The sequence below is a fragment of the Pyrgilauda ruficollis genome, unplaced genomic scaffold, assembly GCF_017590135.1.
Source record: "Pyrgilauda ruficollis isolate IOZ18807 unplaced genomic scaffold, ASM1759013v1 scaffold209, whole genome shotgun sequence".
NCBI classification, from domain to species: Eukaryota; Metazoa; Chordata; class Aves; order Passeriformes; family Passeridae; genus Pyrgilauda; species Pyrgilauda ruficollis.
Window position 1 is genome coordinate 425,833 of NW_024520207.1, and position 14,885 is coordinate 440,717.

A 14,885-nucleotide genomic window follows, 5' to 3' on the forward strand; every position below is an offset into this window, starting at 1 on the left:
CTTCCCATACATCAAAATTCTACCATTTGAGAAGACTGCAAAGCTACATAGAAACTTTTTGTCTTGCATGTCTGCCTCCAGTTATGTAGTAATGCCAGCCTTGTAAGATTTCATATTTTCCAGGGAGTTGCACCATCTTTTTAACAATTAGTTAAAATAGGTAACTAATAGTTTCAGACTATTCACAGTCTCAGAGAAGCATCCTGTATTAATATCTAAAGGTAGGTTTGGAAAGATAACAAAGATATTTAAAGGCTAAATACTCTGACAGAAAAGCTCAGATTCTTAAATACAAGAATCTTAAGTACAAGTCAAGCTGCAGAGTGAGTACCAAGGAGACAGCAGAGCTATGGTCTGTAAAGTTTTGGAAATCTATGAAAAGCAGAGGAAAGAATGGATAAATTATAACTAAAACAGGTCGTGGAAGAAAAGATGTTCATGTAAGGAAGAACCTGAGAAGATGATAAACAAGGGAGGAAACGATAGTTATTTTTGCTTCTGGAGCTCCCTGAGAGATTTAAGACTGTTTTCTTCCCTGACAGGGTTACAAAATGGATGACCTGTTAACATCCTACGTACGCCTGCTCATGAATGCTGTAAACAAGCAAAAGAACCTCCCAGCCTGAAAGTGGAAATAGAGCCCATCACCTGTACTTGTGCCAAACTCCCTGTAACTTCATATCCCAGAAGAAATGCCATTTAAAAAATATTAATCTTGTTGATCGATCTTCTGATCACACACTGAATGAACTGAGTTGCTGAACACTACAGCAAGAGAAACTCAAGTGAGCATGTGCTTTCAAATATCTGTAACACTTCTATCTTAGATTTAGTATGAGAATTCCATTCAGATACTGGATTTACAGAAAGTTTAGATGGACTTTAATGTTCTGTGGGAGTGGGAAAACCCTGTGAGGGCTCCTTCTAATAGCCTGAATCTCCTCCATTCAGAGATAGACACACATGAAGAGCTGTCTTCCTTTTGGAAAGAAAATGCCCCTTATTGTACACGCTCTTACCAAATGCACAAACTTCAAGAGTCTTTGCAAACAAAGGTAATTTTTTTCCTCCTCTGGCAATTTTAAGAGTGGAGAAATGCCCTTTAGTAGTACATAACTGGACAGTTTGAAAGGTTAAGATGCTGTCCCCTGACTTACCAGAGTATTGCTTAAATTAAATAAGTCTTCTTTCTTCCACATGTTATAATGCTCTTGGAAACCAACAACTGCTTTCTACTGTGCAGTACCTAGTAAGCTCTGAAATGAGTCTGGGGTTTGGGCCCATCACTTTTAGTTGCTCGTATTTCAAGATATAGATGAGCTATTCAGTGCAAACTGGAATTGAAGAACTCAGTCTAACAGAGGTCTGTTGAAAAGAGACTTTTCTGCTCCACAAAAATGTTCTGTTTGGAGTTATGCAGACATTCCCTCACAAGACAAGAATAATAGCTTTAATTTGTCCTGATCTTTTCTGCTTCCTGTTTAGCAGACGGCTTGAGTGGTAAAATTTGATTTAGCACTTGTTCATCCCTAAGAGCTTTGTAGAAACACAGCTTTGGTGCCACAGGAACCAGAGTGTGCTCTGAGTGTGTAAAGCAGACACAGACTATGGTGGGAGCAAGCTTAGCTGCTTCCCCCTCAGATCAAGTACTCCTCCCTCACTCCCAGTGAAACATGAATATGTCTTAAAGCATTCACACCAAGTTCCTTGAGACACAATCTGGCAGTGCTGGAAAAGCAGCTCTGCCTGATCTCTCAACTTTGCCAATGGATGCACAATGGTTCTCTTGTTCCCTCAGACATGTGTGTGCAAAATTCAAATGCTGGTGGGAGTTTTGTATATGGGTGGCAGGGAAGAGCCCACTCTCTTTGTGCATCTAAATGAGTGCCACACCTGTCAGAATAGCTGATCTTTCTGCAAGCAGTTAGATGCTCCTGCTGTAATGTCCATTGCTGGCAATGGAAATGCTGGAGTCTAATTACCCAGTGGTTTTGTCACCCAGTGTCTGATCTAACTAACTAGCTGTAAGAAATGTTCAACACTTCACCTGTATAAAGAGAAATCTTGCAGCCAAACTGCATTGTTTCTGGTTTTTAAATAAAGATGCAGAAAATCAACCACAGTGTCTTTTTTGAACTGTTTGCTCCAGATCCATGTAACCAAAATCAACCCAATATCCATTACATCCTGGAAATGATCACAGTATCCCATCTGCTCATTACCTACACAACACAACTTGTACAACACAGCCACGGAAAGGGTGATACCCCTTTCTGCACATCCTCATCAACCAACACATCACCACAGAAGCAGCACAGGTCCAAAACATGAATTCACCACAACAGTGCCTCAGGTTTCAGCAGTCCCAGAGTTCCTTGGAGTGGGCACGTCTCTGGCTAAGCACTGAAAATATGGTATTAACTGTACACTATACCATTTTTTTCTTTTTTTTGTGTAAAGATTTAAAATGTATTACAGTTAACTTTAATACAAGAACATACAAAGGCACAGTATTACAGCATTTAATCTACAATCATGTGCTTTGATTAGACAGCTCAAACAATGTGTGATAAAGTGAGAGCTCTACATGGTGCAGAACCCATCAAGGCCTGAACCAAGGCAGGGAGCTGCTAATTCTTTGCTCATCTAATACCCTCAGCACTTAACAGTGCTTTACAGGCTAATATAACCATGTTTATTACACGCTTGCCTGCAATCTATTCCTTCCCCAACCAATCACTTCTGAAAGAATGTTAGTCATATCACCTAATACCAGCCATGCCACATCAGGAATTCTCTCTACGAAAGGCTGACCAGTGTTTGCCAGCACTGCACAGACTGCTGTAAAAACACCAGGACACAAATCTGGAGAGAGGATTAGAGCCATAAAGAAACACTGCAAGTTATTAGCAGACCCATAAAAACAAGATTCACATACCATGCTTTCTAAAAGCAAAACCATTTTCAAGTGTACTCAGTGAGTGTTAGTGATTTTAATTAGGTATAAATACGAATTAGGTATAAATATGAATGTATAGTATGAGACATCTTCTATTAAGATTTCAGCAGATTTCTGAGCCAAGCTCAATCTTCATATAAATCTCTACTCTCCAGTGGGGTGATGCTTAGGAAGTATTTGGCCAGCAGGTCTACTCACAGCAATGGAAAAAAGCATGCAGTATATTTCTTACTGACACCTTGACTATATTAATTAAAACAAAACTCAACTTGTCAGCCTACCAAGGCACTAAGGAGATCTTGTGAGTTTGCACTATATTCTACATGGTTTTAAAAAAGTAGACTGACAGAAGTAGAGGAAGATTCATTTTTTTAAGCCATTTATAGTTATTTCTCCTACTCCTTCAACTCCGTTCTCACAAAAAAAGTGTGTTGGTAATATAAACTACTGTAACTCTGCACATTGCAGGCTATGGGCAGCAGAAGTATAAGAAAAATTATTGTGAAAAATTAATAATATAAGAGAATATCACCCTCCATTAGTACAGAGATCAGGGATTACAATTATTTTGTTCACCAATTAATTTTGCAAAACATCCTGAAGATAAGGACATATTCCAAATCCTAGAGAACTGAACAGCTTATCAAAGAGAATGATATCAAATCTCCTTAGAATCAGCTTTCTAGGTCTGCCAAGTCTCTAACATGAGACAAGGTGAAAGCACACATTAAATCTTCACTGGCAGCACAGCAGTAATGCCATTCACATACATGCATTTTCCACTGCTGAATGTGAGTGGCTGCTGAAAGAATATTACCTATTGGCTGCTAGTTACATAGTCCTCCCATATTTACCAGGAATGTGTGGCTGTGTGTTCCTCCAGGAACCACTTCCCAGGAGGCTGGGCATACACAGCTGCTCAGATTCAGCATTACACAGGGCACGTGACTGAGATTACAGGAACAGACTGGAATGTTTTATGCTGAGAAGAATCTGCATAACATACTGAGCTGCACCTAGGTCAGAATTCAAGTATTTTATGCTGTGACAAAATGCCAAACAACAGGCTTGATTGTAAATGGGGGTCTTTGCAGGGCCACCCTACTTCACCAAAAGACATGCTGTTCTTTGCGCCCTTAACTCAAAGACCATTTTAAGGCTGGTGAGGAACAGTGAATAGACACATGTTCTCCTAATGCAATGACACAAGCAGCTACTGTTACTGGAATTTACTGTGCAAATTGGTCAGGAGAAGATGAAAGAGTTTACTGCTAAAATTAGGCCAACCTCTCATCATTGTTAGAGTGGATACAGCATAACCCAGTTAAAAGATTATGGTAACTTACAGCAACAAAAAAGCACAGCAGCTGAGGGAAACTGAGTTAGCAAAGGCAGAGAAGCTCTAAGAGATGGTCTCACACATGGGATTCTGATCACTTATCCAGGATTTCCTACCGCTGCTTTGGCATCACTGGTGCAGTTCCATGGGTGTTGATCCAGCAAGCATGGTAACACAATTCTAAAGCAGACTATTGCCCCAGTCCAATTGCTGCTCACACATACAAGAAATGGGGAAGCTATAACTTCTTGCTACCCAATTCAACTGTGGCTGCAGGGTGCTGTCTAGGCACAACTGCTGTGCTCATCTGACTGACTAAACCAGCCACTTTTGGAAGATTTAAATCATGCAAAGGACAGTAGTCTTCCAGTGCTTGTCAGCCTTGCAAAGGGGCAGGCACAGTCTCACAACTGTTCATGGAAAGGGATGTTCAGGTTGCTCAGCTTCAGCACAAGGAAGTATGGGGGTCACCTCTGGGGGACTCAGCAGCTCACTGGTCATACATCATGCAGGTGGGCTCAGGAACAGTACAGCTGATGGCTCACCTCTAAAGAAGTATTGAGAATATCCAAAACCAGTAAATTTCTCAGCACCTTGGGTTGTGGTAGCAGAGATAGTAGGACCAGTGAAACCTCACTGGTGACAGGCAAAATTACAGAGGAGGACTATATCCTTGAGATATTAGCATCATGTCTGAGATCATCTCCTTAAGTAAACTCAAGTCTCCAAAAGAAAGATGAATGGGACTCTTATTCGGGAAAAAAATTTAAGAAAAATGGAGGTTTTTTCTGCATAACACATTTGCTACAAACTGTAAACATTAGAAACACCTTCATGTAATTGAGCTTTCTGGAGCATGACCAACAAGCATATCCTTGGCTGGCAAATAAAGTGAAAATGGGAAAACTGAAGTGCCTAAATTGGTACTATATTATTTATCCAATTGCCTTAGGCAGAAGAGTAACCAATGCTCCAACCACACAGCCTCAATAAATACCAGCTATGCCAATGGACAAGACATGCTTTGTGTTGACCAGCCATGCAGCAGTAGAGAACAGAGAAAATTAGTGTCATTTCTAATAAAATGTTTAGTTTCCCATAGCCACCTTCTCCTTAAGGAGAACCCGACCATTCTGAAGAGGTTCAATGGCCTTGACAGCTGAAATCTCCTTAGTACTGAGCACAGAAGCAGCAAAGGAAAATTCTTAGCTGCCTTAACAGTGGGCCTGACTGGGCAGTACAGGTGCCATAGCTCCTGGATCCTGGGCTTGCCCAGTAAATCTACAAACAAGAAGGACTGGGATTTGGGATATGGGATAGGGCACCCATATATTGTCTGTAGCAATCTGGAGAAAGACCAGAACTTTTCGCATGTAGTAAAGAATGACAACTTTCAGACTATTTGCCTAGACATTAAAAAACCTAAAAATTGCTTCAGCCAGAGTAAGAAAAATTCTGATACTCTGATTGAGAAAGAGCAAATCTGACATTTCTTCCAGCCCTACATTTAACCACTTTTTCCTAATTCCTTAGACTAGTCGAGTGGAAAGAGTAGTACAGCTCAACTGAGGAAGGAAAGATTGTGTATAGCTCCACAAAGGCAAAATGCAATGTTAGTAGCAAATTAATAATCAGCCTGTGCACTGCTCAAGCAGAACTCATACTCCTCTTCCTGCCAGTGTTAATAGACAGTTGCTTGGGAAAAGGGACAGTCTAGATGCAAGAGACAGCACCAGAAGCAGGGGAAGGTACTGCTTATCTTTGGTTCCACTTCTTAGTAATTGCTTCTGTAATCAACAGCTGCAGTGAGCAGCAGCTTGTGTTAAGAGTGCAGTCAGGAGACTGACAGACCTGTTTGCTTTAAGCAGAGTTTAAATCTAAAGCTTTAGGATGGATCTTCTTGGATGCCAGCTCTGACAACTTCTTCAGACGTTTCTTCAGCTCCAGAGGGAATTTCTCATAGCACTTCTTGCACACAGGCTTCATGTCAAACTCCACAAATTTATTCCTTTAACACAAAGAACAGTTATTAAAATGGTATTTGCAAACTACATGCTTCACTAATTAAAATTTCCATGCGTCTACATCACTGCTGTTGCAAGGGTTCTATGCCATTTATAAAACCACTCATTTCCTCATCTGGTGATGCAAGTAGAGCAATTGGGTTCTTATCAGTGAACTGAGGTCTTTTGTATTGCTAGGTAGAAAAGGAGCAAGATTTTGCTATATATTTACATGTAGCAGTCTAGCACAATAATTTTGTTACTGCAGAATACAAGTATCATTTCAGAGGTTCCCTTTGGGATGAATCAGAGCTCCTTCATATGGCCAGTGGAGCCAACCCAGCAGAGTAGGATAAGGATTTGAACCTGAGAAAGGAAAAATGTAAGACTGTTTTTTTTTCTGCCCCTCCTTCTAGATACTTGAGGTAAATAGAACAGTATTTTATTTCAAAATAATCTATGCAATATCAAATACTGTCATTGAGAGGAGCAACCACAGTTAGGAGACATGGAGGCTACAGGTTTTTCAGGACAGGAAGTTCCTCAAAGTTTAGAGCCTTCCCTCTGTACTACTGAATGAGCTCCCCTCTTACCAACTTCCTTACAGCATAGATTAATGAAGGAAAATAGATCAGAGAGGATGCTGAGTGTCAGCTCCCTTTCAGTGCTGAAATCAGTGAAATTATAAGCACTTGATCCCACAGAGAAAAGGTATATTGGCCTTCAGAGAGGCAGAGACCCACAGCTCCTCCAGGCTGATACCCTGCCTTAGGGGCAAATGTCTCACATGATCCAAAATACAAACACTGACTTACTTCAGTGTGAGCTTGACATTGCAGGTGGAGCAGGAGAAGCAATTCACACACCAGGCCTTGTTAAGAGCTGATACCACTGCAAAAGCAAAAGCACCGAGTAAGAGGAAACTGATGGACTGCTTGAATTCAGATTTATATCCAAATTCAAATGAGGCCAGATGTGAAAACAAACACTGTTGTCTTACAACTGTGGGACTGCAACAGCTGCACTAACAAATGAAACAAGGACAGCAACCCAAAGCAAGGAGAGAACAAATCTTACCATCTCCCTCTATCACGTGGCTGCAGTTGTAGCAGACATCTCCAAAGAGCTGCACAGAAAAAGAAATAAGAATACAAACTCATGTGGCTGACTACTCATGGTCCCCAAATCACACAGCTGGTGTGAACATTAAATACTAATAATCAAAGAATTCCCAGATACAGCAGTGGCCCCCAAATATACCAATTTAAATCTTCTGAATAACTTCTCATACACTTGCCGAATAGTCTACGTTCCTTTGGATCTCATACCACTAAACACTACAAAACCTTTTTTGTTGATGCCTCACACTCTAGCACTGTTATGGGATCTTAAAGTCCTGTGGAGAAGAAAGGATGAGTAGAGTATGATGCTTAGTGTAGACAAACATCTCCTGATGCTCAACTACAAACCCCAAAATAGAACTATTGCTAAAATACAGCTACTGTCAGAACAGCAACACTTACCTCTTATGAGAGAGCTATTTATCTGACAGAAGAAAATACCAAACCAAAACATTATTCAGTCGAATCACACCGAAAAAAACAGGGTTTGATTGGTTTTTCTGTTTTGTTTTTTAATTAATCTACTTTTCTATGTTTTAGACAACACAACAGTTGCCTCGTGCCCACAGAAAGAAGTAATTATCGAAGAAGCCCACACAAATACATTAGAAGTAAAATCACAGGGATTTTAATCTCAACCCCTGGTCAGTGATTTTCTGTCAATGTCACAAATTAAAGTCAGTGTCCCCAACACACTTCTATTCTGTTCTCAGCATCACTTTTCTGCCAATAAAAACTCTTATTTTTCTGTTAAATCTGACTAATTTCTTAATATTTCATTGCATCTACAAATTCAGATTATGCAAAATCTGCATAGCTTTGCATATATAAAACATGAAAAAGGATTTGCCAGACACAACAAGTACCTATGTCACAGATGGCTGAACTTACCTGATTATAATGAGTCTCACAATAGGCCAGCCCTTTTTTTTCATAATGTCGGTGCCCCAAGAATGGCTTCTCACACTTGGCACAAACAAAATGCTGTAAAAGAAAAAAAAAAAAACCCAACATTCCATGGCAGGCAAAACAACTTCCCCATCACCAAGTAAAAATATGGCAATAAATCCTAGCTCAATACATGACACTTCATCACAGAACAGTTTGGGCTGGAAGGGACCTTAAGGCTCTGATTCCAACCTGGCCTTGGACACTTTCAGGGATGGGGCAGCCACAGCTTCTCTGGGCAGCCTCTGCCAGGGCCTCAGGGCCTTACGGGGAAAAATTTCTTCCCAGTCTGTAACCTAAATCTACCTATTTTCATTTAAAGCTGTTACCTCTTAATGCTTTAACGAAGCACAGACAGGAAAAATCTTTATGGAACCAAAAAAAGAGGAGATATTTAGTCTATATATAGGAATTAAGAGTTGCATTAATGATAGGTGAAAGACCTGCTGACAGGGCAATCATCTTGTGTCTATCCTGATAGACTTGTGGACTATTATCTTGCTTGTTCCAGGGAAGAGAAGCAGGAACATAAACAGAGTTAGTATGACTACACCTCAAACAAGCAGCAGCATCACTCTCAGGCTGAGCCCTAGAAGGCATAAATGGCTGGAACAAAGATGACTAAAAAGCTTCAGAGCAAGCTGTGAAAGTTATAGAAACAATGAGCTGAAAAGGCTTAAAAAGCAAGAACTGCTCTCTCTCAGGCTGAGCCCTAGAAGGTATAAATGACTGGAACAAAGATGACTAAAAGCTTCAGAGCAAGCTGTGATGAAAGTTATAGAAACAATGAGCTGAAAAGGCTTAAAAAGCAAGAACTGCTCAGCTTTCAGTAAAATTTCCAACACTTATGTGCCTGGTAACTTGAACTGGAGAGGATATATCTAAGGACATCATAAAAAATATGTACATTTATTACATTTATTAAATGCTCTTCAGAGAGGCCTATTCTTCAAGGATCATTATGAATTTTAAAATTAAGCTATTACAGTTGTGAAAACAGCTTTCTTAGGAATCCTGATGGCCCTGCTGTAACTCATTCACTCACAAAAGGTGAGGACAATCCGAAGCATCAGCAATTGCGTTTAGTCTGAATTCATATATTACAGACCACTTGCATGTCTACAGCTTCCAAGCAGCACTAGTCCTCTTCCACACGAGCTGTTGAAGGAAGTTTCAGGTTCAGAAGGCCTCACCTCGACGTGCCACTGCTTCCCCAGAGCGTTGACCACGCGGCCCTCGATGGGCCTGCGGCAGGCCCCGCAGATGGGGATGCCCATCTTGTCGTGGCAGGGCAGGCAGTACAGCTCCCCCTTCAGCTCCCGCGCCTCGGCCGTCAGCTCCTTCCTGCCAACACAAACCTGGGCTAAGGAAACTGAGGGAGACTCTGCAGCGCCCAGGAGGAGGTGCTGGAACACTAAACTTGAAAGTTAACTTGGGCAACACTCACACTACAAACGCAGTCATTTTAGCTAGTGAAATAGAGTTATTGTCAACTCACCTTTCTAAAATTGCTTCCTCAGTTTGCCAGACAAGAATGTATGTGGAACATCATGTCTGCAGATGGGTGCTCTCACAGACATACGAGGTGCACCCACATGGACACTCATGGTGTCATGATAAGACTTGAGGTATCTCTGAATGGCTGAGCTCAGGTGCAAGAGCCATCCCAGCAGAGCTCAACACTGAGACATTTACTTGCACCCATTCTGGGCCAGTACTGTGCCCAGTTCAAATGCCTTCATGGTAAGTAACTCAGGTCAGACAGGTACCATCTTGGCAATGGACAGTGCCACAAGACTGACACAGCTCATCAAGCCATCTTTTTTTTTTTCTATCCAGGAATTCAATATGAAACTATTTTGGACAGCCTGGTAACTCCTATTTTTGGAAAACTCTACTATGGTAACCTGCACCACCTTTCAGATAAATTCATGCCAAGGAACTATTTTCACCTTCATTATAATCTATGTTAGAAGAAGAGAATATTGAACGGCAAAATAAAACTAAAATTCCTGCAGTTTTTCCAAACTTATTTCAATTTCTCCTCACACAATTCCTATTTGTTCAACAAAAACAATGTGAAGGCAGCAAAGTTTAGACCTTGGGAAGGATTGCACTGCTGACTCAACTGTTTGTCTCTCTCCTTTTCTATCAGAGTTTACAGTATGACAACATACCCACAGTGGGTGCAGTTGAAATGATCTGGATGGTAGGAATCATTCCTAAACATCAGAGGCTGCTCATCAATTATCAAGTGGCACTTCTGACAGATGTACTTGCCCAGTCCCTTGGCTTTTTCACGGTTGTGGCATGGCCTGCACAGGTGCCTGGTTGAACAAAGCAAAGGAAAGAGTTTAATATTTTCTTTCTCCTAAAACAACACATAATACGTACTGTAGGAAGTACTTTCTGTAACACAACTGTATTCTAAGGTCAGACTAAACATAATTCAGTTTGGTGTCCAGTGTTTCACACTAGTTGTACAGAGAAAAATGAGCATAAAGCAGTCACGCTGTTGTATTTCTTTAGAAGACTACTCCAACATTCACTGATTTATGTGCCATCAGGGGAATCACCCAGTCATTCTTCTAGGGATCCTTTCCAACCCTCCAGATCTCTTCTGATAGCTGGGCAAGGAAAGGTAGCAACACCCTCTATCTATAACTAATGGATCCAACCATAACAGAGGCATTACAGAGCACTGGGAGGGAGTCAAGAAGAGAATAAAATGTATCAAACCAAAGTGCATTGCTTGAATGCCTTTTACCATGGCTGGATTCCTTAGTCTTCTATATCTATGAAAAACAAGAGACTTCTTGTTGTCTACAAATTCCTTTCACTCCTAAGTCAAAGAAAATGAAGAACTATGCAATTTTTTGTGGTGAAAGCAGCTGTATTCCTAGCACATGTTCTTGAACACATTACAAGTACAATTCTAAACAGGCAGATAACCCAAATTTCTGGTAAAAAAGCTCAGGCAAAGGCATAAAAAAACTTGTGAAGGCCAATGGAAGCCACCAGTTTTATCCCAATACTTCAGAGCTCTGAGGAGAAGCTGTTGCCTATTACCTATCCCTCTAGCTGCAACACTAGAATTTATGGTAAAATTTATGGCAAGAATTTATGGTAAAAGAAAAATGACAGAATGACTTCTGTGGGTTGCTTTGTCCCAAAACCAACAAGTCTGCTTCATTCCTTTCAATGTATCACTATGTCAAACACTCACTGAGATTCAGAGGTCATTCTCAAAACACATAAGACAAAAGAAAAAGTTCAAATGGAAAGGGCAGATGTATGGATTATGTAGCAGGTTCTTCACAGGACCTCTTCAAAAATTCTGCCCTGATGAATTATTTACCCTTAGGTCTGTGAAATGAGGATAAGAATACAACACATGTTGTTGTGAGGCCTCAAACATTTATGACTCTCAGCTGGCAGGTGCCTGTCTAAGTGCTAAGTATCATTATTATTTTCTCCAAATCTGAGTCCTTCTGTCAGCAAGTGTCTCTGCCCAGGGCTGGAAGCACTGTCGGCCCAGACGGAGTCCAGAAAAAGCAGACAGCACCCCATTATGAGGGAACACACAGCTGTGCTCATCTCAGCATAAAGGCATCAATTTTACTCAGCACTGTCAAATGCAGAGTAATTATACAGGGCTGGACATGGGGACCCCGAAGCAAGAATCCTGAAAGAGACCCCTCTCATTCATCTGAATGAGATGCCTTCAGCCATTTGCACTGATAAACCATTATCAACCCCCTCCCCACTCACAAACCCTCTGCCCTCCCACAGACCCTCTCTTTTGGAAGCCAAGGGAAGTGCTGGACAGGCTAAGCTGTTACCATAGCAGCCTCCCCTCTCCCTAACCCGCTCCCCCTCCCCCTCCCCACCATTATGGAATTATCCCACTCTGAAGTGTCCTGTTGTGTCTGTTAATACTAGATTTCCCCCAAACAATGCATCTCTCCACCCTCCTAAAATAATCGGGGGACTCCAAGGATCCTGTGTTTAGGGCTGGAGGTTCAGTAGCAGCCTTCAGTGAGCACCATGAACACTGGCATATTCATGCAGGATACTCATATCTACACCAGCAGCCCCAGTGCCAAGAGCTCAGCTGGGATGAAGACTGCTCCTCAGTGCTGGGGTGTCCTCTCCCCTGCTCTGCTGTGTGACTGAGCTGATAATGTGCTATCAGAGCGAAGAGGACACCATATAGAGGGGCTCCCCTCTCTGCTCTCAGCAACTCCGCAACCGTGCACTCTCTTGGAATCATCTTGTTTGCTGTGCTGTTTCTACCTAGTTTGCTGACATCAGAAGGAGTTTGAGATATTCCCCAAAAGGACCCTATACTTCACCCACAGGACGGCACTATAAAGAGGTAAGAGACCAACTTTTGTTAGTAGGAGCTTTAGGAGCTCTTTTTTTTTTTTTTTTTTTAGGAGCTTTCCTGATGGCATTAGTTTTATCTGGTGCCAATGAGGAGCAGAACACATACTGAGGCAGATGAATATAATGGAAATGTCTGAATCTAAGAACAGACTGCATTTTCTGAACTTCCAAGAATAATTTCCTCGCCTTTATGTCACTCCTTCAAAACAAAAAAGGTTTTCAAACTTTTGTACCTAATGTATATCCATTTGTGCCAGTTGTATGGTATGTCTAGTGCTCTCTGACACTGCTATGACGCTCACAATAACCAAGTATTTCAGCTGAAATACAGGCTCAGCAGAGAGTGATTTTCAGGAGAAAAACTTCAGCCAGAAAAGGATTATTTCTAATGAAGGGTACTTTGAGTGAAAGATAGGCACTCATTTGGCAAGATACTAAAGTCATAATTATAAAAACACACAAACCAGTATAATCATACCAGAAACTGCTCTGAGAGGAAGAAAAGGAATTTCTGACCTACCTCAAACCTTAACATAAAGGTCAGTGGGCAAACAAAAGCTCCAAACTAGCCAGGTAATTGTGTACAACGAGCTAAAGTTTTCTCCTGCTAGTTCTTTCATTAATGACAGATAGAGCATCTGCTGAAAGAGTGATTGCATTATGTCCACACTGCCAGCTTTGTGGATTGTTCTTTGCTTGTTTCTGAGCAGAAGAGAAACAGGGCATGAAATATGGTCAGTGTGCACGCATGTATTTCAAATGAGCAGTGACATCCCCATTTCAGCTCAGCCCTGGGAGGCCTGGGATAATGGCTCATTCCAGAACAGTGCTCTGTTCAGCAATACGTAAATCACTAAATATTCACACAACATCAAGAGTGCAGTCCAAGCAGAAATTACTGGATAATGAGCCAGACTCCTAAAGGAGTTTTCCGTCTGTGGAATGAAAGCCTCTTGCACCATACAGCTTAACACAGACTAGACATTATAGGTCATTTGTGAAGGTTTCTAGTTTGCTCTTACATTTATACAGACTATAGGAATCTCAGTGATTTGTCTGTAAAAATAAAAAAACCTAAACACATTTATTTTAAATTTATAGGATAAACCCAAGGAGAATAGGAGTGGAATTGCAAATAACTGCAAAGGGCTTTTAACACCTTCTAGAGAACACCTTCATTTAACACTGTCAGAGAATTATTACTTTTCTACAGCTGTAGAATTCTGTTGAAAACACGTAAAGTCTAAAAATAAGCCAAATAATTTATTCTAGTGACATGCTGGCTTTTTTCTGAACCTACTCAAGTGCTACACCACTATTTTCACCCATTAGCTAGAATTACAAAAAAACCCATAAATTAGATAACAGCAGCTATCCTATGAAGGCCATCATTTGCAAAGACTGAAGCTATTTCAATTTCATCATTAGTTCTAAGCCTCTCTCTTCCTAACACTGACATGCTGGGCTTCCAGATCGCTGTGAGTCTCCTTCCTACTCCAACCCACAGGATTTTGCACTGAAAGCATGTCTGTATAGAAATCCACAGCAGACTTCACATGCTGGGCTTCCAGATCGCTGTGACAGTCTCCTTCCTACTCCAACCCACAGCATTTTGCACTGAAAGCATGTCTGTATAGAAATCCACAGCAGACTTAATGTTGTCATCAGTGAGGATAAAACTCTCAACTTTGAAGTCTTGCTTATTCTAAGTCTGGCACTGACATGCAGCTGAATCTGAATTTCCAAGATCTGCCTCAGGAAATCAACTCGAATCAGTTCAGTGTATCATGCTGTTAAACCCCTAATAATTAGCTTTTAAACAGGGAAAAGTCTGCTTACTCCTTCACTTTGGGAATGGATTTAAAGCATTATCACTAAGACAAGAGCCATCCCAGTCTGTTCCATCAGACAATCCTGCTTTTTCAGCTGCTCCACCCAGCGTTTACTGCTTGCTCAGGTGTCACAACCATGGCCAGAGCAACCTCCATCAGACAATCCTGGTTTCTGCTTTTTCAGCTGCTCCACCCAGCATTTACTGCTTGCTCAGGTGTCACAACCATGGACAGAGCAACATTTAGCCATAAGACTATCCCTGGCAGGTGTGTACACAAAGATCACCCGATTTA

General features: G+C 41.2%; 2 protein-coding genes across 5 annotated transcripts in view; one reads left to right on the forward strand and one right to left on the reverse strand.

Moving 5' to 3' along the window:
• MYO7B (myosin VIIB) overlaps nucleotides 1–3,913 on the forward strand; it is a 48,643-nt gene extending 44,730 nt beyond the window's left edge. For both annotated transcript variants that reach the window (XM_041467549.1, XM_041467550.1), the window contains exon 48: nucleotides 543–3,913. In XM_041467549.1, coding sequence (XP_041323483.1) covers nucleotides 543–626 — 84 coding nt within the window. In that variant the 3' untranslated portion in view covers nucleotides 627–3,913. The remainder of the gene's footprint in view (nucleotides 1–542) is intronic.
• The window catches only part of LIMS2 (LIM zinc finger domain containing 2), a 32,629-nt gene continuing 20,252 nt past the window's right edge, over nucleotides 2,509–14,885 (reverse strand). For all 3 annotated transcript variants that reach the window (XM_041467558.1, XM_041467559.1, XM_041467557.1), the window contains exons 5-10: nucleotides 10,548–10,697; nucleotides 9,564–9,714; nucleotides 8,314–8,406; nucleotides 7,379–7,427; nucleotides 7,117–7,192; nucleotides 2,509–6,306 (exon numbers count right to left, since the gene is read on the reverse strand). In XM_041467558.1, the coding sequence (XP_041323492.1) occupies nucleotides 6,159–6,306; nucleotides 7,117–7,192; nucleotides 7,379–7,427; nucleotides 8,314–8,406; nucleotides 9,564–9,714; nucleotides 10,548–10,697 (667 nt within the window). In that variant the 3' untranslated portion in view covers nucleotides 2,509–6,158. The remainder of the gene's footprint in view (nucleotides 6,307–7,116; nucleotides 7,193–7,378; nucleotides 7,428–8,313; nucleotides 8,407–9,563; nucleotides 9,715–10,547; nucleotides 10,698–14,885) is intronic.